At 39.7% G+C, this 26,693-nt stretch overlaps 1 protein-coding gene across 4 annotated transcripts in view; it reads right to left on the reverse strand.

The window, feature by feature from the left end:
- FOCAD (focadhesin) overlaps positions 1-26,693 on the reverse strand; it is a 310,037-nt gene that overhangs the window by 113,863 nt on the left and 169,481 nt on the right. For all 4 annotated transcript variants that reach the window (XM_034987916.1, XM_034987918.1, XM_034987917.1 and 1 more), the window contains 3 exons: positions 11,481-11,615; positions 7,906-7,956; positions 7,022-7,105 (listed from right to left, as the gene is read on the reverse strand). In XM_034987916.1, the coding sequence (XP_034843807.1) occupies positions 7,022-7,105; positions 7,906-7,956; positions 11,481-11,615 (270 nt within the window). The remainder of the gene's footprint in view (positions 1-7,021; positions 7,106-7,905; positions 7,957-11,480; positions 11,616-26,693) is intronic.

The raw sequence follows: 26,693 nt of genomic DNA on the forward strand, positions 1-26,693 counted from the left end.
ACTGTCAAGCAATTAATTAAATTTTTAATACTTTCAATGACACACCATCACAATGCCCACATGGAGATAATTAAGCATAAGGGGAGGAATCAAAATATATAAAAGTGGTTGCTATAACCATAAAGTGCCAGAACCCAGTCATTACCATTAGCCTGTCTCCCAGAGTTATTTTTAGAAATAATTAACAATTCCTGCAGACTGCCTTCTTCATAGGTCCCCAAAGCACTGTTCCATTTAGGAACTGCACTGAGTCAGGATTCTTGCAGGGGGATAAAAGAAAACAGAGAGGAAACGCTTCTCTTAAGTATAATAACCTCAAATCCAATGAAGCCTTTCAACCATAACTAGTGTTCTCTTCACTAGTGAAGGAATAAAAGCAACCTGACTACCCGAGCATTTTCCAAGACATGATTTAATTCTGATTCAATATTGAGTACCTAATTCTCAGAGGACTGAGCCAGCCATAATTACAGAGATAACAATAATGTATGCTCCACATAGGGCAAGATAGCATTTGTGGGTATCAGTGCTTACTGGAGAAACTCGGGCACATTTGCAACCCTTTCGGCTCTCACAAGTGGGGGTTTTCCAAGTGTCTCTGGTCTGTGTACATACTGTGAATGGGCCAGGTTTAGTATCATCAGGAGTTATTTTAGAGATCATAACCAGTCCCAGTTGCCTAAGAAGATCCACAAAAGGAGTTGGTCCTGGTTTCGTTTGCCTTGCTTCCTGTTTACACATCATAGTACAAATTGAAAATAATATTTGAAGAGCATACAGGGGGAAACAGACAACAATGTTTACAGCCTGAGACTCCACGGGTAACGCTAGCTACCACACCAGGGTATCCAAGCGCTGGAAGCTCTGACATACACCCTGTGTACAAATGGCGGGAGATTTGGGGAGCTGAAAGGTAAACAGAGGTAAACATGTAAATTACCATGAAAATTCAGAGGGATGGTGAGGATATGGAGGAATCAGAACACTCCTACTCTGCTGGTGGGAATATAAAATGGCTCAGCCCCCTTGGAAAACAGTATGGCAGTTTCTCAAAAAGTTCAACAGAGTTACCGCATGGCCCAGTAATTCCACTCCTAGCTATAGAATCGAGAGAAATGAAAATATACAATCACGTAAAAACTTGCATACATGTGTGAATGCACTATTCATAATAGCCCCCAAATGGGAGCAACTCAAATGTCCATGATCTGATAAATACGTAAATGACATGTGGCACATCTACACAATGTTTTATTATTCAGTCATACAAAGGTGTGAAGTACAGATACGTGCTAGAGATGAATGCACCTTGAAACCATTATGCTAAGTGAAGGGAGCCAGTCACAAAAGACCACATACTATGTGATTTCATTATAGGAAAGGTTTGGGTTAGGCAAATTGAGGGACAGAAAGTAGATTAACAGTTGCTTAGGGCTGTGGGAAGGGAAAGGGGTGATGGGGATTAACTACTAAGAAAATGTTCTAAAATTAGATTGTGGTTGCTCTGCGATTAGTTGCACAGATCTTTGAATATACTAAAATCACCGAACTGTACACTTTAAATGGGTGAATTATATGGAATGAGAATTATAGCTCAATAAAGCTGCTGAATAAGAACAGAAGAACGGAAAGAGGAAGGTTGGAAGGAAGGCAGGTTATAAGAAGGAGGTGGTAGAGGAAAAGGGAGGGGGGCAGTGGAAGCCAGAAGCTGTCACCACCTTCAGAGGGATCTTAACTGGTGTAGGAACTATGGCAAATGACCAAATGCTTCCAATTCCAGAATTATTTAATGTAAAAGGGATAGGATTATTTTTGCACTTATTTTAGCCCGCCCAGTCTTTCAGTTCGGTCAACCTAAATTACTTAAAATGAGTCACAGCACCCAAGCCATCAATATTTCTTAGAAACGATAAAGAAAGACCTACTAGGTTGGAAATAAAAAATAACGATCCACTCATCTATCTTATGGTGTCTAATTTTACATTCACATAACTGGATGCCTATATTAATTTATCTGCCATGTGGTAAAGAGCGTATGTCTGCATCTTACATATGCATATATTTTAACAAAGAAACTACAGATGTACTGTCATTTAAGAATAGCTGATATACTCCGCCGACTTAGAATGGTGTGATTTGTGTCTTCAAAGGCGAGTTAATTCTCCTGAACATATTAGCACTTATTGTTGGACCCTGGTTTCATTACATTTCCCTCTTCCTCTGCTCACCCCTTAAAGAAATATTTGTTCCAGCTTCTCTATGCTAGCCCCAGGCTTTTCACTTGCTTTGTGTGTAACGACTGAATAAGATGAATGTGCGCACAACTAAGAAACATCAAGAGACGTCATGTAAAAGAATACCTTTAAAATTATAACATTTTGGTAATTATATTACATTAGCTACTAAAACATCCAGGAAAACTGCACTCATATTTAAAATACATACACACACGCGCGCGCGTGCACACACATGTACATACACACACAACTACACCCTTCCAATTATAGCTAAGCTTTGTTGAAAAAACTTAAGTGGAGAGCCAAAGAGAAAATGATAAATTACTTTTAGAATCTGCTTCAAATTGAATATTGGAAAGCTTATCCTACAAAATGCCTCCTCTACGGGTTCTGAGCCAGATAACCTTTTAACCGTATTTTCTAGTGTATAACCTATGGAAATCCAGGAGCTTGTGCATAAACACAGGATTTTATTTAGAACACATCAAGTATCCGCATAAATTTATTTAAAAAGAGAAACAGCTTCTGATGAATGCAGTGACATTCACTTAAATGAAAGCCAAACAGGTTACACCATATTAATACCAACTCAGGATACATAATGAGTTCTCTTACATTACTCGCTTCTAAAATTAACTCCAGAAATCAATAACACAATCTATCTTAAGATCTCTAAAATAAAAAGTTTAATTTTTAAACAAATATTTTTTTAATGAACCCAAGTGAGAGACAAAAATGAATCTTCTACCTAAAGGTTCATCCATTACTGATTGTTTCACCAGAAGATCAATTCTCTGTATTTTGTTTGTTTTTGTTTGTTTTGTTTTATTCGGTTGGGGGGACATTAAAGAAGGCAGAGGAGAAGGATAAACAGCCAAGCAGAACAAAAAAATACAAACTAAAGGAGAAAAATAATTTGTGTCCATTTCTTAATATTGGAATCAACAAGTCCTCAAAAAAGCCCCCTGAAACTTTTTGACCAACTTTAGAGTTGCATGTTTCAAGTGATTAACAATGACGCTTTTACCAACCAACAAAACATATGGATTCATTCAACATTCCCAGATTATAAAATGGCCTAGTACTTAGTGTATGTCCAATAAATAATTGCTAAACCGATGCAAGTGTGAAGTGTCTATCATTAATAATCCCACAGAACTTCCTAATAACAAACCAATGACAAGAAACATGAGTTAATTGATATTCAAATTCCCTAACTCACATGGTATCTTATTCAGCTCTACTAATCACTGACATTTTCCATCCTACCTTACCTGTAATATTTCATGCAACCCTAACTGATATCTGCCACTCCCCTAACATCTTTTGTTCTATTAACCTGTGAGCTTTCAACAAGTTTCACAGCTTAAATTGATGCATTGGTCAACAATGAACAAAGAAATCTATCTTTAGTAAATTTAAAGAGACCTAGTACTTACAAAAGTAGCTGAATTATCCATAAAAGTAGCAATGTTGATAAGGATACAATGTATCTTTCTGCTGTTTCTTTCTATTCGAAATTCACAGCACTCTCATTAAAAGATATTTCACAAGTTTCCACAAACCCACAGAATGTGGATGTACTTTTACTGGAAAGGTACAGAGGTAACCTTCAGTTTTGTGAGTAAGCCTTGGTGCAGAGTGAGTAATCTCTGACAACAAGGAAGAATCTTGGGTTTTTACACTGTAAAAGACCCTACCTGGCAGGGACTTTCAAATCATTGAAAATATGGTTTTATAGAAGATGAGCCTCAGTTTCACCTCACTGCTATCAACTACCAGACGGAGGTGGGGACCTGACTCACTTGTATCCTTAGCTTTTGGGGGCTTGTTTGGGATATGAACACACTGACCATTTGCTGGACTTTTTAGTCCTTAGGTATTCAAACAGCCAAAGGGAAACTCAGTCATCAATAAAAAGAAGAAGAATGCATTGTGCAGTCCCGGAAGCAATAATTCTCCATGAGGAGGCAGGTTGTCTATATCAGAAACTGGAGGTCAAAGATGGACTCTTTTAAATCACTTATGTCCCCTCATCTTAAACCTAATTGAGACTATCCACTATAGTGAGCCATTGTTACTCTGAGGAATAAGCCGAATCCCAGAAGGGGGTAAGGGTAGCAAAAAGGTTGAGAAGCGTGGCAGAAAAAGGATAAATTTTAGAGATTTCCTTTATAGTTCTTCACATTCTAAAGTTGAAAACCCAAGCATATATAGAAACCCAACTCTATCACTACCCTTTACGTTGGAAGGTATAAAGAGCTGTATTTATGGCTCCTCAGGGATCAGAGAATATTGAAGAATTAGATTAAGAAAGTATCTAATATCTGGGGGCACCTGGGTGGCTCAGATGGTTGAGCGTCTGCCTTTGGCTCAGGTCATGATCTCAGGGCCCTGGGATCGGGCCCCGCGTCAGGCTCCCTGCTTGGCGGGGAGCCTGCTCCTCCCTTTCCCTCTCCTACTCCCCCTGCTTGTGCTCCCTCGCTCTCTCTGTCAAATAAATAAATTTAGGGTGCCTGGGTGGCTCAGTCGGTTAAGCGACTGCCTTCGGCTCAGGTCATGATCCTGGAGTCCCGGGATCGAGTCCCGCATCGGGCTCCCTGCTCGGCAGGGAGTCTGCTTCTCCCTCTGACCCTCCTCCCTCTCATGCTCTCTCTATCTCATTCTCTCTGTCTCAAATAAATAAAATCTTTTAAAAAATAATAATAATAAAAAAATAAATTTTTTAAAAAATCTTAAAAAAAAAAAGTATTTAATATCTGCCTGAGCAGAGCACTTACCTGAGCATAAACCAAAAAGCACAATCAGAAACTGAATAGAACCACCAAAGTAGGAACAGATATAAACATATCAATATGTAAAGAGGTAGAGACTAAACAGTCAAGAATATGTGGGAGTTGGGTGCCTGGGTGGCTCAGTCGGTTAAGCGACTGCCTTCGGCTCGGGTCATGATCCCAGGGTCCTGGGATCGAGTCCCACATCAGGCACCCTGCTCTGTGGGGAGCCTGCTTCTCCCTCTCCCACTCCCCCTGCTTGTGTTCCCTCTCTCACGGTGTCTCTCTCAATCAAATAAATAAATAAAATCTTAAAAAAAAAAAAAAAAGAGTATGTGGGAGTTATTTAATGAAACCTACTACTCCAGAGGGAATATTTCATGAATAATAGCTAAAAGTAAGGTAATTATTATGCTGTGATCTAACTTAGCAATTGCTCATTAAATTAATAATAATAAAAGGTATCTCTGCAGATGTTGTAGCCAATTTACTGGTAGTTTCCATACAAAATTTACAGGTAGCTTTTTTTTCCTTTTTTTAAAGAAGTATTGCTAGTCACCATAGTGCAGTCTGAGTCCCATCTTTTTTTAATTTTATGAGTCACAGAATACCTCTCATTGTGATAACCACACAACAAGCTGGCCACTCTGTGTCTGCATCCTCAACATGAGAAATCCTGCCTGACTTAGGATTTGGTTTCACAAGAGCCTTTTTATCAGTCCCTCCAATTCAAGTCATTCAACACAAGTCTGCCTTGTTCCTACTGGCATCTAACCTCTGTGTAAACTCAATCCCAAAGAAAAAGTCAACCCATTTGAATGCCTTAGGGTACCAAGAAATTTGTACCAAAACTTCTTAAGCCATTTGACCTAAGCACAGATTCTGGGTAACATTTCACATAACTTCTAACACAATGTTTGCCTTACACTCTAGAGGCACTCAAACATTTGTATGCATTTGAATTAGCAGCAACACAAAATGTGAAATCGTACACTTAGCTCGTTAACATAACCGAATAATTTAAAGCTGGTTCTGTTCAGTAGATATTAGAAAAGGCTGTATGTTTTTAATCAGTTTTGGGATGCCTGGGTGGCTCAGTCGGTTAAGCATCTGTTTTTGGCTCATGTCATGATCCCAGGGTCCTGGGTCCGAGTCCCGCATCAGACTCCTTGCTTGGCGGGGAGCCTGCTTCTCCCTCTGCCTGCCGTTCCCCCTGCTTGTGCGCACTCTCTAATAAGTAAATAAAATCTTAAAAAAATAAAATAAAATAAATTAAAAAAAAAAAGCCAAGATAGTGTCCCACAATGTGTTAACCCTTAAAAGAGCAATGCTTTCCTCATCCAGTTCCCTGGGGCTAACCCATATGTCTTTTTATACTAAACTAAGAAATAGATTTTTTCTGGATGGGGCATCTCAATTTTGTATCACAAATAAGGATCTTTGGCTGCACAGGCTGCACCAACTTTAATATTTTTTTTTTAAGATTTTTTAAATTTATTTATCAGAGAGACAGAGGCAGGCAGAGGGAGAAGCAGGCCCCTTGCTGAGCAAGGAGCCCGATGTGGGACTCGATCCCAGGACCCTGGGATCATGACCTGAGCCGAAGGCAGACGCTTAACCGACGGAGCCACCCAGGCGTCCCCAGTCTGCACCAACTTTAGTCGATGCAGGCCATGCTTGGATTTAAAGTCCAAGATGGAATACCAATTGGGCAAAACAGTTGCTATGGGGACACAGATCTTCTGGACCAATAAGCTAGGGGCCTAGGCATGCAGTCCTATACCCAGTCACCTACAGAGACTTTGGGTGCACCATAGGTGGTTTCCATCAGCCTCAAAGAGATTTAAATTCATTATCTGTGAGGTCTAAGGCCTCTATGGTCTTTTACAGGTTAAACAAATAATAAATATAAATTCTTATTTTTTTATAGAGCACATATTTAGAGTTCCATCTCAGGTAAAAATCTTCTAAGAGAGGAGATACAAATAAAGTTATAAAACCCAGGCCTACCTCTTCAGGCAGATGAAGAATGGTGTGTTCTCCAGCACTGAAGTGTGACAGAGATTTATATGCGGCATTTGCCACAATGGGGTCCTAGACAGGGTACCAGTAAGACAAACAAAAGAAACAATACCCATTACACATCAACTCTGGAGGAACGAAGAAAATCTTACCGCACCAACCTCAAAGTTCTAGAGTCAGTGCTTTGGAAATGATACTCAAGCCCTGCTTACTGTGTCCCGACTGAAAATAGAGAGAAAACAGTAGTGGATAGAGAGATCAGAAGCACTCAATTTTTATCCTAGTTTGGACATTAAACATAAAGTAACTCAAAATCACTCAGGTCCCCCATGACGTGATAGGGTTGGTTGGAAGGAGTGTGAGGAAAGGGAGTCTGATAGGTTGGAATTAGGTTCTGATTCTCTTGCTACTAACCAGGAAAGTTAGCCCTTAGGAATCTCAGCTCCTACAGTCTTGAGTCTAGTAGTCTAGTAGAACATCACTGACAGACACCCTCCTCTCTGTACTCCTTGATTGGAAATGATATCTAAAAAAACTGAACTGGACTTTCTGTTTGCTTGATGTGCTTGTTGGCGGGGGAGGGGCAAAGCAGGAAAGGGGAAGGGCCATTAAAAAAAAAAATGACACAATGACAGCCGTCTCCACATCTGTCAGCTTCACAAAGCAACCCAAAGTAATGAAGTGCACTTCATGACAAAAATGTGTTAACGGGCGTAAATTGAGAAGAATTTCTAAAACCTAAACTCATTAACGTCACAATTATTTTAATATCATGAAGTCATCATTTCGAGTTATATTTTTTATTTCAAGAGTCTTATTTCACAGTTCTTTCTCAGCTTGGTTCTGTTTCACTAACACCCTTGTGATAGTACCTTGTTTTGAGTGTGGGTCCAGAGGAAGCTGAGGACTTGAACTTTAAAATTCTGAAAAAGCAATAAACATCACAATAAATTGTTAAGATGAAGACAAAACTGGGAACAATCCAAAGTAGCAAAGAGTGAAAATTAACTCACTCAAAAGTATACCACTAGTGATTGACTTAATCTATAATTAGCCATCATTCATAAGGTGAAAATACTCAGAAAGAGATGCATCATGGAAACACATGGACATTTTAAACACAGTATGTTAATATTAAATTTAGAAACCTAAACGTTTTTTGGCTGACCTCTCAAGTCCTACCTAGTACAAATTTCACTCCCCTCTTTCATGCCACTGTTCCTGATCCTCTACCCAGAAGAGAGTACTCCCTTCACCAAGTGGCCATATGGCCCATGGCACACTCTAGCATCCAGTATGATTATCTGTGTATGTCGTTAACTCCCTACTAGATTTACACTCTTTAGGACAGTGACTGTCTTTTGCATTTCAAAAGCCTGGACCATAAAGTCCAGAAAAATAAAGGCCATAAAGCCCAGTTCCTCAAGTGACAAATACTTAATAAGTAATGAGCTTAAAAAGCCATTTATCTTCCAACATTGGCTCAATGTCGTCTTCATTTCAATCACATCTAACTTCTTGCCCTCCTAAGTCATAGAATGTTCTATACCTCCTTGTCTTTGTATATTCTAATTCTTAGACTTCAATGAAAAGCAACATTATTTTAAATTCTTTAAGAACCTAGTCTAATAGCACCAACTAAGTAAGGTTTCATTCGATTCCTTCTAGAATGCTAGTCCCTTTCACCACCATACTCTCGTAGCCCTCTGATTAAGTGTACTCATCAAATGTTATTATAATTAGTATTGCTTATATCCAACTCTTTTGCCAACTTTTGAGCTTTTGAAAGGCAGGGACTGACAATATGGTCTAATGAGAAAACAGAGGCTATGGAGCTAAATGTCCCGGGCTTAAACACCAGCCTTTGTTTAGAAACTACAACATTATTCAAGCTCCTTGTCTGGCATGTAGCAGGTACTCAATAAATATTTAATGAATGGATGTACCTCTCAAAACCTCAGATTCTTTAGCTCTAAAATGAAAATAATACCTTCCAATGAGATATTAGAACGAATTGGTATAAAGTAATGAGAAGAGTGGTGGGAATATAATAGGTACTTAAAAAGAATATCTATTATGTATTAGAATTTCTAAAGCCTAGGACAGCTTCACTAAATATATTCTGAGTCAATGAATGGATGTACAAGCACTTAGCAAAGCCATTCAGAAAATACACTAATTGAAACATGCTCTCTATTTGCAACAAGCTTATAGTTTAATGGGGAAAATAATATATATACATATACCTGTAGTATGAAACAGAAATAAATGTTCTTAGAACAGTATAAAGAACAGTATAAAGAATCAAGTCTATAGCAACAGACCCCTGCTTGCACAAAAAATTTGCAAAAAATGGGATGAATTAAACCAATTATTTTCTAAAACAGATTTTAAAATTGGGGATTAAAAAAAAAGGCAATTCTGACAGAGAGAAGAACGTGCACAGAGGAAAAGAAATAGAAAAGTCTGGAGACAGAAAAAAAACATTCCAAACGGTTTAGTTTTCCTAGAGTGCAGGAGGCAGAAAGGTAGAGTGAGGCCGGATTCTAAAAGCCCTGACTGGTTAGGTATAGAGAGGTTGGACTCCATTTTAGGCAAACACAAGACGCTGAGGTTACTGGGAGGAACAATGATCAAAGGAATGCTCTGGGAAAATTATATCCAAACAATAAGCAGTTAACGGAGAACACATTATTTAAATACACATAGGGAGAGAGAAAAGAGGGAAGGAGAAAGGAAGGGACTGGGGCTGAGAGAGGGGGAAATGGGGGGAAAGAGAGGAACAGGGAGAGACAGAGAAAGAGCCAGCCAGACAGAATGAGACAGATGGACAGAAGTCTCTCTCCACATTTCTTGACTTCTGCTTCCAAGTGGACTACGGTTACTGAACGGCTCTCTCTTACTGGGAGGAAATTGATGGACAGAATGGCTCCAAAGCAGTCTATCTGAGCAACAGAGGAACCTCAGTATTAACATAAGCATGAAGATAAACCAAAATAAGACACCAGTGGACAAAAATGTACATTTGAAGAAGACACACACACACACACACACACTTTACAGCCATTGGTAAGCAAACAAAAGAAACCAACACAAAAAGCAGTCCATAAATTAACCTGTAATAAAATCTGAATAAGTCAAAGTACAAGCAATACACAGGTATATGAGTTCAGTCCTTGAAAACAGAAAATAGATAGACACAACACATCCTCACTTTGGCTTTTAGTCTTAGCTCTTTGTCAGTAGCCCAGCACACTTTCGGACAACGTAAGGGCATATATCATAACAGTCTCCACAAAAAAAGACTATTGGTAAACTATATACTCTAGGAGTCTCCAACGGATTCTTTTTTTTTTTAATACCCTAAAACAAAACCTCAAATATGAGAATAAACTCATCCTATACTGGTTGAATCATTCATTCAGTAACTACTTAACTGAATGTGTGTTATGTGCCAGGCACGATGCCAGGTACTGTATCCTCAGGAAGGACAAATTTGATTTTATTTGCTGTGCAGCATTAAGAATGATTAGAAGAAGTATTATCTTATAATCCTGCCTTATCACATAATCTAAAGCATGTAAGGGACTATTACTGGATTCTTGTGGGGGAGGTAGTTTATCTGTGAAGCACTAAATCAAACTAAAAGTTCACAAAGATCTCAAGTGAAAATCAATCGCTGCACTTTAATGGAAAAAGAGAAAAGGTAAGCATGAGTGGGAATATGGCTACAAAAGTGGAGACATAAATGAATTCACCACCCGCTCATTTCACTCATTTCAAGAAGAGATGATACAGAAAATGTTAAACAGAATATATGGATCTTATAACAAAGCAGCTTCCACCAAGTGTTTGAGTTTACTGCAATGACAAATACCAAGCAGCTCATAAAGTTATTTTCCTCTCCTAAGATAGTCTGATTTTACAATCACCCTCATCGTACAGATGTATATAAGAAATGTGAACTAACGTGTAAAAATCAAATCTTTATGGGAAACCTAGAAGCAAAACACAAATGACAACATGTCTATACTATAGGAGATTCTGCCCTGCCCTATTAAAGTCTGTATTTTTTTAGAACTAAAAACACTAATAAAATGAATTTAAACTTTTGGCCTCAGGAATTCCATTATTTTAGAAACCCTATATTTTTAACATACTGACTTTTAATTTTATTTATTACATACTGACTTTTTAAAATTTTGGCTATAGTCTCATAATAAAAATTTGATACCCTTTATGTAAATAAACCCTAAAGACACAGAATTGATAAGGATGGATAGTCTCCTATTCCTAGCAGTCCATAAAGATATCATGTCCTTAGAACAAAAAGTGTTAAAGGATTTTTGACAAACAAAGAGTATGAATATCTTTTTCCCTAAGTTATTATAAAGCCCGTATCTTTTCAATGTAGAAACAGAAAATGTATTGACCTCCAAATGCGTACCTCATATTCAGCCGTATTGACTGTTAAGGAAGGAACGAGAGAAAACAGTTCACTAAGGGTCTTCAAAATGAGAGGTCTCGTGTCACAGCTGAGCTTTGGGGAGAGTGCGTTCCAAGTTGAGCGAATGCAAACGACCTGTGAAGCAAATGCAAGAGTCAATGCCTAACAAAATCCCAACTGATAGGAGGCCATTAATACCGAGTACTATCTTTCATTATAAGAAAACCAGGAAAGAACAAGAACATTCCCAGAAGTTAAGACTTGGTAAGGTATCACTCCTCAAAAGAAATTAGTTAAACCAATATAAACTGTGGTTGAAGAAGGTCCAGCCTGACTCACATGACAGCTTCTTTACTACTTTATTTTGCTAACCAAGGAACTAAAACTCTCCCACGGGTACACGTGCATGCGTGCCCGTGTGCACACTCGAGTTAGATTAGCTATGTATGTTGTTGAAGAACCATTCTCTGAAACAAAGAAGGGTAAGATAATGTTAGAACGTTTCTAAAGGCAGGTATCTGCAGCTTTTGTAGCTTTTTAGCCCTGCTGCAATTGTGTCAGCATTCAGAAAATTGACATGCTAATATATATAAATTGAACATGCTCAAATCATCTTACAAACATTTAAAGGAGGCAGGAGGACAGCTGTATTATTTAAAATAATAATTTGGGCACTTGGCTGGCTCAGCTGGTAGAGTGAGCAACTCTTGATTTGGGTGGTCGTAAGTTCAAGCCCCATGTTGGGCACAGAGCTTACTAACTAACCTAACTAACCAAATAAATAAAATACTTTAAAACTTTGCTTTAAAAGTCACTTCAGATTCTTTAAGAGGCTGTTAAATGACAAAATAAAACTACAGCCCAACAAAATGTTATTTTTAACTCAACCCAATTTTCTAAACCAAGTGTTCTTAGTTCATTTCACTATCTGATTTTCTGGAGAATCAAATGTCTTCTTAAATTTGATTCCAACTACAACAGATGATTTCTTCACTTAGAGATATTTTATTAAAATTTTAAACTCCAGGCAAGAAGAGCTCCAACTTGGATCAATTAGATAGAGTTTAACAAGGATCAATCTTTCTAAAATACTTCCATCTCTTCTCTTAAGCTTCAATTAACACACACAATTTATCTCTATCTACAAACATAAATTATTTAGGAAAAACTACATAAGGAAGTAAGTGAAAAGTGTCAAAGACAAATGAATAATATATACTTAAGGACACAGATTAAGGAGACGCTTGAAGAGGAGACCACAGAAGGAGTATCTCAGAACACTTGGATTTGATGCTTTTGCTCTTATTTTCTTCTTCCCATGAAACAGCAGAAAAATGTTCTTTGGCTTGGGACCCACTACAAATTTCTATCGAATTCACATTTACTAAGGGGAATACTGTATGACAGGCATGTCAGTAGGCACATTTATACAAAGTAGCACTAATATTACAAATCATCGGTATTTGCAATCAAAAGATAAACAAATTCTTTCAAAGCTATCAATTCAACATCGAGTATACGCCCAGAGTAGCATAAAGTACCAAGAGGAACAATGGAATATAAAACACAACCTAACATCTCACAGAATTTAGCACCTACTGAAAAGGAAGAGAATGTATATATAATTCTAAATTATCAGGAAGCAAAAGGTATATGATTAAATTTTAAACTGTGTTCAAAAGCAAAGAGTTTCAGGAGGAACCAAGGAGTAAAGCGCTCTCTGGGCCTGAGGGTCATCAGAGAGAACATCAAGATCCAGGAAGCCTAGAGATGGGCCTAGAAGAAGGAATAGACAGAAATCAGGTAGATACTCCCTGAGCAAGTGGAAAGCATAGGTCAAAACAAACAGAAAGCGAGTTGTGGGCGTAAAACTGGTATGCAAAGTACCAGTGAGGGAAGGCTGACAGATCAGAGAGGACCTAGGTTCCCAAAATGAGTTTGAATCAGAATCAAAAAAGAAAAGGAAGCTTCTAGTGGTTTCTGAGCTGGGGAACAATCAAAATTAAAATGCTACCTTTGAAAGAATCTTCTGGTAGGCTTAGAGCCAAAGCTAAAGCAGTCACCCAACCTCGTTAATTCCTATTTCTCACTGGTCCCCAACACATACAGAGCCTCAAACGTTTTCCCCAAATCTCATGCTCAGTGTACTCACTAATTGTCTGTGCTTTCTCTTCACTTTCAATGCCCATCTGATTCCAACTGAGGGGGGTTTCAAGACCCAGTTCAAACCCCAATTCCACAATTACGCTTTCTCTTACACTTCAAGCCCTCCTTTTATCCCTTTCTTTCCTCCACCGTCTAACACTTAAAGTTCTGCACCATCCAATTTAGCATTTAATTATACACTGTCTAGTATTATTCACTATTTTCGTGAACGTAAGTTGTCTCCTCAAGTAGATATTAAGTTCTTTGAAGATAATGATCATGTCTTATAGTTCTCATTCCCCACTCACCTAGCATGGTAATAAGAATATAACAGATTATCCGTACTTATCAACTACTCATGGTCCTGGAACCTGAGGAATGCTAAATCTGAGATGGAGAATAAAAGAATTAAAAGAACCTGGAGAGGGTGCCTGGGTGGCTCAGTCGTTAAGCGTCTACCTTCTGCTCAGGTCATGATCCCAGGGTCCTGGGATCAAGCCCCGCATCAGACTCCCTGCTTCTGGGAAGCCTGCTTCTCCCTCTCCCACTCCCCCTGCTTATGTTCCCTCTCTCGCTGTCTCTCTCTATCAAACAAACAAACAAATAAATAAATAATGAACCTGGAGAATGAATCAGGAAGGGAAAGGTTTTGCAACTAAAGACCTAGGTGAATAAAAAGTAACATTAAGGGCGTCTGGGTGGCTCAGTTGGTTAAGCGACTGCCTTCGGCTCGGGTCATGATCCTGGAGTCCCGGGATCGAGTCCCACATCGGGCTCCCTGCTCAGCGGGGAGTCTGCTTCTCCCTCTGACTCTCCTCCCTCTCATGCTCTCTCTCTCTCATTCTCTCTCTCGCAAATAAATAAAAAATCTTAATAAAAAAAAAGTAACATTAAAAAAAGGAAGGAGGGGCGCCTAGGTGGCTGAGATGGTCAAGCGTCTGCCTTCAGCTCAGGTTCTGGGATTGAGTCCTGCGTCGGGCTGGGCTCTCTGCTCAGTGGGGAGTCTGCTTCTCCCTCTCTCTCTGCTGCTCCCCCTGCTTGTGCTCTCTCTCTGTCAAATAAATAAATAAAATCTTAAAAAAAAAAAAAAGGGAAAACTGGAAGAAGGAGCATTTGTAGGAGATGGAGCTAGAGATGGTGAGTTCCACTTGAGCTATGTCTAATGTGAGTTGATGGAAAGACATCCAGAGAAAAATACCCTGCAAGGAAAAGAAAAGTACTGTAACTCAGATGGGAGGTTGGTCAACAATAGTTTTGTCGTTCGAATACTCTAGAAATGAAACTACCTTGAAGAGGTATGGTCTCACAGATGCTCTGACGCACTCTGCAAATCAACAAAGAGAATGTCTGGCCACCAATGACAGAAGGACAAAAAGGGCCTTGCCCTTTTCGTGGGGTCTGGGTGGGCAGGAAGGCTACATCCTCCAAGTTTATTCAAGGATTCACAGAACTTTTTTTTTAAAAATTTGAAAGCGAAGGCCTAAAATGGTACTGTACATACGGACTAGGAGAAGCTATTTCAGAACCGTAGCCGGAAGTGTGGCCTTAGACGGAAGCAAGGTGTACCTGCAGGGAATACTTGTAAACCTAGGCTTGCCCCCATAATCAGAAGCAGGGAAGCCTCTAGTAAAGAAGGCTGCTTTCTTGGACCTTCCCAACCCTGGGCTATTCTTGACACTACATGGCAGAGATCTCCTGGCCCTGAGGGCTCCTTGAATTTAATCTATTACCATCTTGCTATATCCATCTCCTGGAACCCTGTGGATCTGATCCACTACCCTCGTGACCGTACAATCTATTGAATTATATCAGATTAGTCAGGCTCATGGTCCTGGCCTTTACGGGCTTGTTCTGCCTCTACTGTTCATTACCCAATCACTTGTCTGTTCAAAAACCAAATTGACATCTGGCTCTAAGAATGTGATGGGCCACACCTGAAGTGACTGATAAAGAAGGAAATTCTGCTCTATATAGCTGAGCTGAGAAGGAAAAAAGGTAGGGGTGGGAGCATGGGGAGAGGGTGGTGGTGTTAATTACCTAGTGCCAGAAACAAAGAGGCAAATTACTACACTGAGCGACTGTAAGAAAGTTGTCAGTTTCCATAACCTAATAGCTTGTGTTTCAATGTCCATGGGGAAAGAGGAGACACTGCCGTTAGCCCCATAGAAGGCAGGAAGTTGGAACTGAGACCCTCAGGGTGCCTGGGTGGTGCAGTTGATTATGTGTCCAACTCTTGGTTTCAGCTCAGGTAGTGATCTCGATCGAGGTCATGAGCTCAGGGTCATGTACTTAGGGTCCTGAGATAAAGCCCCCCAACGGCCTCTATGCTCAGTGGGAGTCTGCTTAAGACTCTCTCTCCCTCTCCCTCTGCTCCCTCCACTTGTGTATGCTCCCTCTCTAAAATAAAATAAATAAAAGAAAAACACACACAAAAAACCCAGCACCTTCAAAAGAGCGGACTCCCTAGTGTAATGGTTGGACTAAAAACCACTGAGCTGAGACACTAACATAAAAAACAGCAGTGAGCTAGGGGGCATCTGGATCACTCCCAAAGGATATTCCTATAACGCACAACCCAAGTGGTTCACAGAGAAAAATGAAATGAAATAAGCTCCTCTAAAAAGGAGTTCATGATAAAAAATTTTTCAAAAAACTATGACACAGTCCAACATGAAAGAATCAACAAAAACAAGAAACAGCAGGACTAAACATCTAAGACCTTCAGATAACAGAACAGCAAACAAAAGTACTTGTAAGAATTAAAAAGATTTCAGACAAGGCATTTAATTACCAGTAAAAGAATATGGCATGATGGAAAAGAAGAACCAAATCTGGAAAAGAACCAAATAAGATCTCCAGAAATGAAGAATATAATCACTGAAATTATTAACACAACAGATAGAAAGTTACCCTAAATATAGACCAGAGAGATTAGAGTTATAAAACATAAAAAAAATTCAAAGTCAGGTAGTATCAGTAAGAGGTAGTCTTTCTTATATTTATCAAGAGTTCCTAAAGGAGATTCATTTGAGAAGGGCCCTGAGAGAAGGGGTTGATTCCAGGACTGGACTAAGAAAAATATAACTTAAGTTTGGAGCATCTTATGGTGCCAGAAGTAGGGAAGTGTTCAAAAATGTGGACTTGTTGAAAGGACATAGGGGCCAATCTCAAAGTGTTCCCAATGGTCAAATAAAAACCCCTAAGTCCACAGAGGCATAAATAGATAAATAAACAAATAAGAAAGAAGGAACAGCTCTTCCTTACAGAAAAATTCCGATTGATAAATGTAGAAGCAATGAAAGAAAGAAAAAAAATCACCATTAGACAAACACCACATGAATAATTGTCATAGACAAGATCTGTTGGTGGATGTTAAAATTAGTGGGCAAAAGTGTGAGGACAAACAGGACAACTAGATAGTCTCAAGGTATCTCCTCCAAAAATGGGTTAATTACAGAAGAAAGAACAGGAACTGTGATGTGGAGAAACCCGTTAACCAAGTGACTGAGGCTAACATCACCAAGCGATGAAAGTTAATATCACCAGTAATAAAACATATCAACTCCATGTACTCCTGATAAGATACACTGAGAACTACTACTTCTGGAGTATTCTTGTCAAAAAAAATGCATAAGCTCCATCTAATCATGAGGAAACACTACATACACCCAAATCGAAGGACATTTTACCAAAGACCTAACCAGGACTCTTCGAAAGGATCAGCATCGTGAAAAGTAGAGAAGACTGAGGAAGTGGCACAGATGGGAAGAACTAGGTAACATGACAACTCAGTGCAACATGAGACCCTGGATTGGATCCTGGAATGGAAATGAACTTTAGTGGGAAAACTATGAAGCCTGAATAAAGTCCATAATTCAGTTCATAGCGTTATACCAACATTAATTTCTTAGACTGGATGGTTGTGCTACAATTTACCTGAAGTGTACAATTCGATGGTTTTCAGTATGATACAAAGTTGCATGACCATCATCACAATCAATATGATCATTCATCCCTCATTTCCCCCCAGCCTACCCAATCCTAGGCAACCATAAATCTATTTTCTGTCTCTATAAATTTGCTTTTTCTAGACCTGTTCTATAAAGGAAATAATACAATATATGGTCTTCTGTTATGGGCTTCTTTCAATTAGCATATTGCTTTTAAGTTTCATCCATGGCTTAGTATGTATTGGTACTTAGTCTTTTTCATTGCTAAATAATATGCCATTCTATGTATATGTCTCTCTGTACTATTTTTTGAAACCTTTCTGTAAGTTTAAAATTATTTCAAAATAAAGGTTTTAAAAACAGGAACAGAAAAAAAAAAAACCACTTAAAAAAATAGTGGCTAAGAATTTCCAAAGTCAATGAAAGGCATTAATTCTCTAAGTCATCAGCAAGAGAAATAAAAATAAGCTTATGTCTATATACATTATAAGAGATGTCTGTTTAGCACCAAAGGCGAAGAGATGTCAAAGCTAAACAGGCAAAAAAAAAAAAAGAGAGACTATCAAAAACTAGACTGTTGGGACGCCTGGGTGGCTCAGTCGGTTGAGTGTCTGCCTTCGGCTCAGGTCATGATCTCAGGGTCCTGGGATTGAGTCCTACATCGGTCTCCTTGCTCAGCGGGGAGCCTGCTTCTCTCCCTGCCTGCCGCCCTCCCCCCTCCCCCGCTTATGCACTCTCTTGCTCTCTCTCTCTGACAAATAAGGAAGTAAAATCTTAAAAAAAAAAAAAAAAAAAAATAGAGACTGTCTACGAAGGAACAGTTTAGAATAACAACAGGCTTCAAAATTAACAAGACCAGAGACCATGCAGTAACATCTTAAAGGTCTGAGGAAACTATCAGCCTATAATACTGAATCCATCATTCACTAGTAAGGGCAAAAGAAACAAGAATATATGAATTAAATAGAACACCTACGCATTAAGCACATTATAGCATATGAATATTTACATACCTATTACTCAGAACACGTTGCTCAGTTTGTCTATGAGTTTTGGAGAATACATCCCATTCTAAATGCTTACATTATGCGTATTTTATTGCCGTTTGCGTTTCTCAGGGAGAAGGACACCTTCGCCCTGTCATTGTTCCCCTAGAATCTTAGCAACACTAAATGGCACAGATTAAGAAGAAAGACCCTGGGCAGCGTGGTACACTCGAAAGAGCACATGATTGGAGTCAAAAACCCCAGGCTCTCCCATTTGGTAGCTGAGTGACTCCGGCAAAGTCATTAATCTCCTTCAATCTGTTTCCCTGGCTGCAAAACGGAAATAATAGTAGCAACACCTGCTCTATACAGCACAAGGTTAACAGTAAAGGCAATGTTGAGACGACTGTATGCAAACGTGCTTCACACACTGTAAAAGAAGGTCATTGCTGTTATAACCAATGGTGAAAAAATCACGAATCCCCAAAGAATCAAAGCCTTTGCGTCTAATTCTTGTGCCGTAAGAATGACTTTGTTCCTTCACAGAGGAACAGAGAGCTATCTTCTAATTTTACTTCCAAAAGCTATTTCTAGAAATTCCTGGGAACAGCCTACTCCTTTTGTCCTGATGCTTTATTCCAAGAGAGGGAAAGCTTTATGAAAAACCTTCAGGCAATGAAAACTGCCTTATTTGCCCTTTTCATAATGAAGGTAAAAGAAACTGCCTTCACAATTAAAGGACTCAAGTCATCATCATGCAGTGAAGTCCTCTTAAGCTAATTCAGCACACACAATTCATAAAACAGGATGCTTCTGTTACCAAAATACAAGAATGGGGGATAAGAGGGAGTTTAAGCAGACACAATCAATGGGGCAGAAACAATGAGAAAAATAACACTCTTTCTTACCCTAATAATATGGGGTTAAAGGTTATAAGTATAAAAAAAATGACTAGCACAGGTTTATTTAAGTAATTTTACAGTCCTTTCATGTCTGAGACTAGTTTATGATCAAGGCAGTGTCAGAGAAAAAGAACTGAAATAAACACTGAGTTGCCTTTTTAAAAGTCCTTTATAATCGAAAGGACAGTAATTCCAATGACTTTCTATTACGGTTGCTCAGTTTCTGTCCTGTTCATGGCAAATAACGTAGAAGCATGTATCTAAATTCCAAACTGTGGCTCAGTAAATAAAAAATATTTGTACTTTCTGCCCTCATATTAATCCCTAACTCTCTATGCCATCTACAAAAGAGCCACAACAGAGATGTTTTGAATTATTCTGTATTTCTGGAAAACTGGCAGTTTGTAGTGCAGACTGATAATTCTAGTATCTGAATAGAAGGGGCTCAGCACTGCGTAACCGACACAAGCAACAACAGAGAGGCATTTATTAAACAGACTGATCTAGGCTATCAAGCCACCCAAGGGACTCGCTACTCAGTGGCCAGGGATTTTAAGTTTCTCTTTTATTCCCCCACGTGAGAAGTTGCAGCTTTCCGAGCTACCTCCCTATAGGGAACAATATCTTCTGATGCAAACTCCATTGATTTCTAGGCAGGAACACAAAGAATGACACAAAGAGCTCCCTGAAGGGGCGCTCACTTTTCAGTTTTGCTAGATTCTGTCCGGATTAATTATCTACTTCCTGTTGGACATTCTTCTGGCCTGAACTAGCAAACTCACAGTAAGAATGTGTCAGAAATATCCTTTGATAACAAAATGATTAGTGCTTTATTCCCTCCCCCCAAAATAACCAGAGGGAATCTTTTTTTTTTTTTTTAAGGTCAGTCCTTTCCACTGTGCAGATAAATGGAGGTTCGATTTCAAGGTAGTAAAGAAAAGTAAGAGAAATTCAATCAAAATAGCTTAAAATTAAAAAAAAAAATCAAATTGCTAAAAAGTTGCTCAGCAGATCCAGAACGGAAAGCCACGCAAACTCAGTATCTATCAGCAACAGGAGTAAAATATCCTCTATCTAAATTTTAAAAAGGGCGAAAGGGACTAATATGAGTGCGCTACAGAAAGAGCTTGAGAAACAGTTTAGTGTCATTACATATTGAAAAACCAACAAGCTAGGCGTCAAAAATAATGGATAAATTAAGCAATCACTACAGAGGCTCTAAAAACACTTTACAGAACAATTCTAAATGGCACAGATGAAGCTTTTAGAAATACCTACTGAGTTCAGTCCCCTTTACAATGATGGAGCTCCGTGAAAACATTTCTCAATAACCAACGTTGCCATTACTGAAATATAACCTGATTCCACGTTCACTGAAAATGATTCTTCTATCCTCCTCCACCTGCTCTATGTATCCACAGATCTGAGGATAACCCAACTGATGAATTCCTTGTGGGTAACAATAGTGAAGATCAGTCTCACGTGCCTGAATGACTCAAAAAGATTCATCTACAACGTCCTGATAACAAGGAAGACCCGTACCTGGGACGTCTTCCCAAAGAAAGAAACATGCTCCTGTTTAATGGAAACTGAAGGCAACACCTGTAATCTACAAGTGCGAGAGAGCAAGAATTTGGCAGGCCTTCTTTAGGAATTATTTGTTCTTTCGTGCAAAAAAGCCACTGAATTACGACGAAAATGGTTCCCCTTCACAAGGTTTTAACAAGTACAAACCGCTTTTCCTTCCCAACCCATGCAGTAGCCAGCAGAGTGCTTGGCGTATAAAGGCAAGCCCCTCAAAAAAATAAAAAAGGTGTTGAACGAATGAATGGTGTGAACTGGAAGTAGATAATGCCGGCGAGAACAGGGCTGGAGATCTGTCTGTCAAGCACCAGAGAGTGAATGTTTTAGGCTTTGAGGGCCACCCACCCTGTCACTAACCACTCCACTCTGCCGCGACGTCACAAGAGCAGCCACAGATTAGGACAACACATACAGACTGCAAATGTGGGTAATCAGTACACACAAGGGGTAAGAAAGAAAACCAAAAAACGCCGAAACATCAGAATGGCACGACTTGTGTAGAAGAGAGGAATGGTGACTTAATTAAGAAATGTGTCCTTAAAATCAATATTACGAACCGGCCCTTTGGTTGATGCCCTAGAGGTTTTACACCTCAGAAAATGACCTAAGAAATATTTACAGTAAGCAGAAATAGGCCATCCTTTTAGACAGCGGAGAGAGGGCCATTCTGGAGAGTTGGAAAAGGAGACACGGCATGATTTCAGGCAGGTAAATGCTGGGGGAAGAGTACAGTGAGGGTGAAGATCTGGCAATGTCCTCACTTAAAACTAACCACGGTGGCCTCTCCCATAGAATGTCTTCCAATTCCTCGTGTGCCCCAGTCTGTACACTGAAGCTTGAATGAATTCTTCATTGCAAACTGTAGATGCTACTCCCTGGACCCAAGTCTCCCGAGAGAGGGCAAATCGAAACCACTCCTCAGCAAACACCAAGGAGTTCAAAAATTGAAATTACATGTGAGAACTCCACGAGTCTAAATAAGCTATTAATGTCTTCTTAAATTATTCTCAGCAGTCTACTTTGCAACTGAATAATTACACCAGAAAATCCAGGAAAACATCAGGACTCCAGCAATGATAAAGGAACTTTTCTAGAAAAGAAGCTACAATTGCTAGGGGAGAGAGCAGATAGATTGTTGATTTTCAAGGGTCCACCTGCCACGGGAAAGAATATTAAGACAATGAGGAAACAAAGGGCACCAGGAGAAAGTGTAGAGGCTGCTTTTAGGCAAATAGGCTTGAGCGATGGAATGTAGAAAGGGCCACAGTGATCCCCGGGCTGAATACAGATGGGCCCATCGGAGAACCCACCTCAAAACAGCAATAGGCCCCAACTGACCAATGGGCTACTTACAACCAGGCATGGGTTGCCAAAAAAGGGAAAATTCCAAATGTCACCATACCTCCTCATCTTCCCTCTTTTTTTTTTTTTCAAGATTTTATTTATTTGAGAGAGAGAAACAGAGAGAGAGGATGAGCCAGGGATATATTATATATATATATAAAGAATACAGGAGCACCTGGGTGGTTTAGTCGGTTAAGCGTCTGCCTTCGGCTCAGGTCATGATCTGGGGGTCCTGGGATCAAGCCCTGCCTGGGCTCCCTGCTCAGTGGGGAGTTTGCTTCTCCCTCACCCTATGCTCCTCCCCCTAGCTTGTGCTCTCTCTCAAATAAATAAGTTCTTTGAAAAAAAATTAAGAATATAGAAATGCAATGCTAACCCCCCAAATTCTTCTCAAACCTAATTGTCCATTTGTATCAGAAATGTACATCTGCTAAATAACAAAGATTAAGACACAAAAAACACTGATCGCAGTGTGGTTTACAATATAAAAAAATCAAAACAAATCAGTAAATAATTTAAGTATCCCACAACAGGAAATACAGCCATGTGCTCACTCAAGTCAATGTCACAAGTAGATTACTAACATGACTTGGTGCCCATGGTAAACTGCTAGGTGAAAGAAAAGATTACAAAAGAATATATAACACATTGCTCTAACATAGTATGGTCTCTTTTTTTGTTCTGTACCTGTGGCTTAGAGGTGATTTTTAATCTTTTCCTCAGTTATAATTTATGACTTTCCTACTACATACATACAATACTTGAGTCATATTTTAAAGGAAATATATATCCATTTTATGCATTTGGGCCTCAATCATTTTTCCACAGTTAAAATTAATTTGATTCTCCCATTTCCCTAGAGCTTGCATAAAGATTTAAAAAAAAAAGATTTTCATATGACACCTAAAATTAGTGTATTTTTAAAATGACGTTCGGCAAAGTGGTCATTCTTTGGTAAAAAGTGAGATTTATGTTTCTTCCTTCCACCCGCCTAAATTAATATTTTACAGGGAAATCTGTAAGTTTACAATAGCTGTTCTTCCTCTACAAAATGGGAGCCAAACATTTTGGCTTCCACCACACCTGGGAAACCTAATATAATTCCAAAGGTTTCCTTAAACATCCTCACTGCCAGGCAGGATTGCTCCTCCTGCCACAAAGCATAAGCCAGGAATTAACAGCTATTCCCACCACATCAAATAAATATATGGCTGGTGATAACTATACAACCCATAAATACACTCCAGGAAAATAATACTGCACAAAGCTGGAAAAATTCTGAGCAGATGGACTAAAGAGCTTCCTGTAGGGTCTCAAAGGAAGTAATAGTCAGTGGTACTAATAAGAGTGTAGATTTAACACACTACAACATGGATGAACCTTGAAAACATTATGTTATATGAAAGAAGCCAGTCACAAAATACCACATATTGTAGGATGCCATTTATATGAAACGGAAAACAGGCAAATCTAGAGAGCCAGGAAGGAAGTAGATTAACGGTTGTATAGGATGGGGGGTGGGGGTGAGCAGGGAAGGGATGGAGTTAATGTGGGGGTGACAGCTAAAGGGTACAGTTTCTTTGCAGGGTGATGAAAATGTTCTAAACTTGACTGTGGTGATGAATATACATACCATCAAATTATGAACTTCACATGGGTGAATTGTACTGTGTGTGAATTTTGTCTCAGAACTTTTTACCAAAAAAAAAAAAAAAAAGTTTAGATTTAGTGTGGTCCTACTTGCACCAGGGGAACAAGTATTTTGGTATCTGCCAACTCTAGGTTCAAACCTTGCCCCGCCACTAATTAGCTGTATTAACTTCAGTTTCCCCATCCGTAAAAGGAAGGATAGTGTTTATGTTGGTCAGGATTCTCCAGAGACACAGAACAAATCAGAGGTTATAGATAGTCGGATGGATGGATGGATGGATGGATGGATGGATGGATGGATGGAGAGAGAGATTTACTACAATCTGTCAGCAACCTGACGAACCAGGAAAGCTGATGGTGTAATTCAGTCCGAGGCCATAGGTCTGAGAACCGGGAGTGAATGGCCTAAGTCTCAGAGTCCAAAGGCCCAAGAACCAGAAGCCCTGATGTCCAAGGACAGGAGACAATGGCGTCCCAGCTTAAGAAGGGAATTTGCGCAGGGGTGCCTGGGTGGCTGTCAGTTAAACGTCTGCCTTCAGCTCAGGTCATGATCCCAGGGTCCTGGGATCGATCCCCGCATCGGGCTCCCTGCTCTGTGGGGAACCTGCTTCTCCCTCTCCCTCTACCTGTCGCTCCTCCCTGCTTGTGTTCTCTGTCAAATAAATAAATAAAATCTTTAAAAAAAAAAAAAGAAGAGAATTTGCACATTCTTTGCCTTTTGGTTCCACTCCCAACCCTCCATGGATTGGATGATGCGGCTCACATATTCGTGAGGGAAGATCCCTTTTGTCAGTCTGATTCAAATGCTAATCTTTACCAGAAACGCCCTCGCAGACACACCCAAAGATAAGGTGTTTTATCAGTTATCTGCGCATCCCATACATCAGTCAAATTAACACATAAAATTAGCCATCACAGCACTAACACCAACCTCACAAGATTACTATGACGATTTTTGTTAGAAGATTTAGGATAGGGGTGCCTGGGTGGCTCAGTTAGTTAAGCGACTGCCTTCGGCTCAGGTCATGATCCTGGAGTCCCTGGATCGAGTCCCCCATCAGGCTCCCTGCTCGGCGGGGAGTCTGCTTCTCCCTCTGACCCTCCCCCCCTCATGCTCTCTCTCTCTCAAATAAATAAATAAAATCTTTAAAAAAAAAAAAAGACTTAGGATAGTACTGGGCGAGGGGTAAGGGCTCAGCCAATGTTTACTTTTGGCGTCAGTATTAAGATTTTATTCTGGGGGCACCTGGTTGGCTCAGTCAGTGGAGCATGCGACTCTGAGTTCGAGCCCCAGGTTAGGTGTAGAGATTACTTAAAAATAAAATCTTAAGGGCACCTGGGTGGCTCAGTTGGTTGAGCGACTGCCTTCGGCTCAGGTCATGATTCTGGAGTCCCTGGATCGAGTCCTGCATCGGGCTCCCTGCTCGGAGAGGAGTCTGCTTCTCCCTCTGACCCTCCCCCTCTCATGTGCTCTCTCTCTCTCTCATTCTCTCTCTCAAATAAATAAATAATAAATAAAATAAAATCTTAAAAAAAAAAAAAAGGAAAAAAAAGATTATATTCCTGTTTTAACTCTTTACCTTGGGTAATTTTCCAAAGATGGACCAGACATGAGACCCCCATCCATTTTCCAGCACAGGGCTGTGCTTCATCAGAATTCTACTTCCATGCTCATCACTCAGCTTTCTACTTGAATCAACACCTCTTCTGGGTCTGAGGAGTATGGATGCATAGGGTGTTCATTTGGCATCTGCTTCATCCAACTGAGCTGGCTGTGCTCCCCATAAAACTCCCATCCCATTGTTGGGAGAACGCTCCCAGGCAGAGCGGAAGAAGTAAAGAGATTTTAAAAGCTCTCGTCTCTCCTTCACGCTCTTTTCTCTTCACTCATTTGTAGTGGACTTTTGGCTGCTTAAGTGAGGGGCTGAAGCTAACATGGCCCTGCGGAAGGAAAAGAGGAACACCAGGAAGTTGACTGTTTCCTCCTAGGCTGGCTTTCCTTTTACGTGTGATGGAAGGGAAATAAAGGAGATGTGGAAGAATCCTTTGTCTCTCTGCAGCCTACCCTCCAGGCGAGGGGAAGAAGGTAAGACAGGAGTAGAACCTCCACACAGGAGTGAGTGTGCAATTCTCTGCAGTGGCTTCTGAAGTTTTGATTCTCAGAAACCTAGTGTAACCATGAATATCTAGACGGGGCACAGGAGGCTAAGGCGAGAGCACCCAACACAATCACCAAACAGCGACATCCGAGCCTGAAGTCCCAGATGGCAACCCAGAAGTGTCTACTTGAGTGTAGAAGGGTTGGAGGCCTTCACACTATTCCTTCCCACAATTCCCCCACACATATACTACAAGAAAGTAAATGTCAATGTAGAATTGTTATTGCAGTAATAAGAATAATGTTTGAGATTTCCTTGTGTTCTCCCATTTATTACAATGTATCATATACTTTATTCTCAGCTGCCACCAAATCATCAGTAATGCCTACCTCTGTTAGCAGTTGCAAAAGGCTCATATTTAGTGCGTAAATAAAAGAATCAAGTTACAATGATCAACCATATTTTCCACACTAACTAAAGATATATGTGAAAAATTCATATCCTATGTAGAAAAAAATATAGGTAAAGCAACACTCTCATATAATGCAGGTCA

The sequence above is a fragment of the Mirounga leonina genome, unplaced genomic scaffold (genome assembly GCF_011800145.1).
Source record: "Mirounga leonina isolate KUSES-001 unplaced genomic scaffold, KU_Mleo_1.0 Mir_447, whole genome shotgun sequence".
NCBI lineage: Eukaryota > Metazoa > Chordata > Mammalia > Carnivora > Phocidae > Mirounga > Mirounga leonina.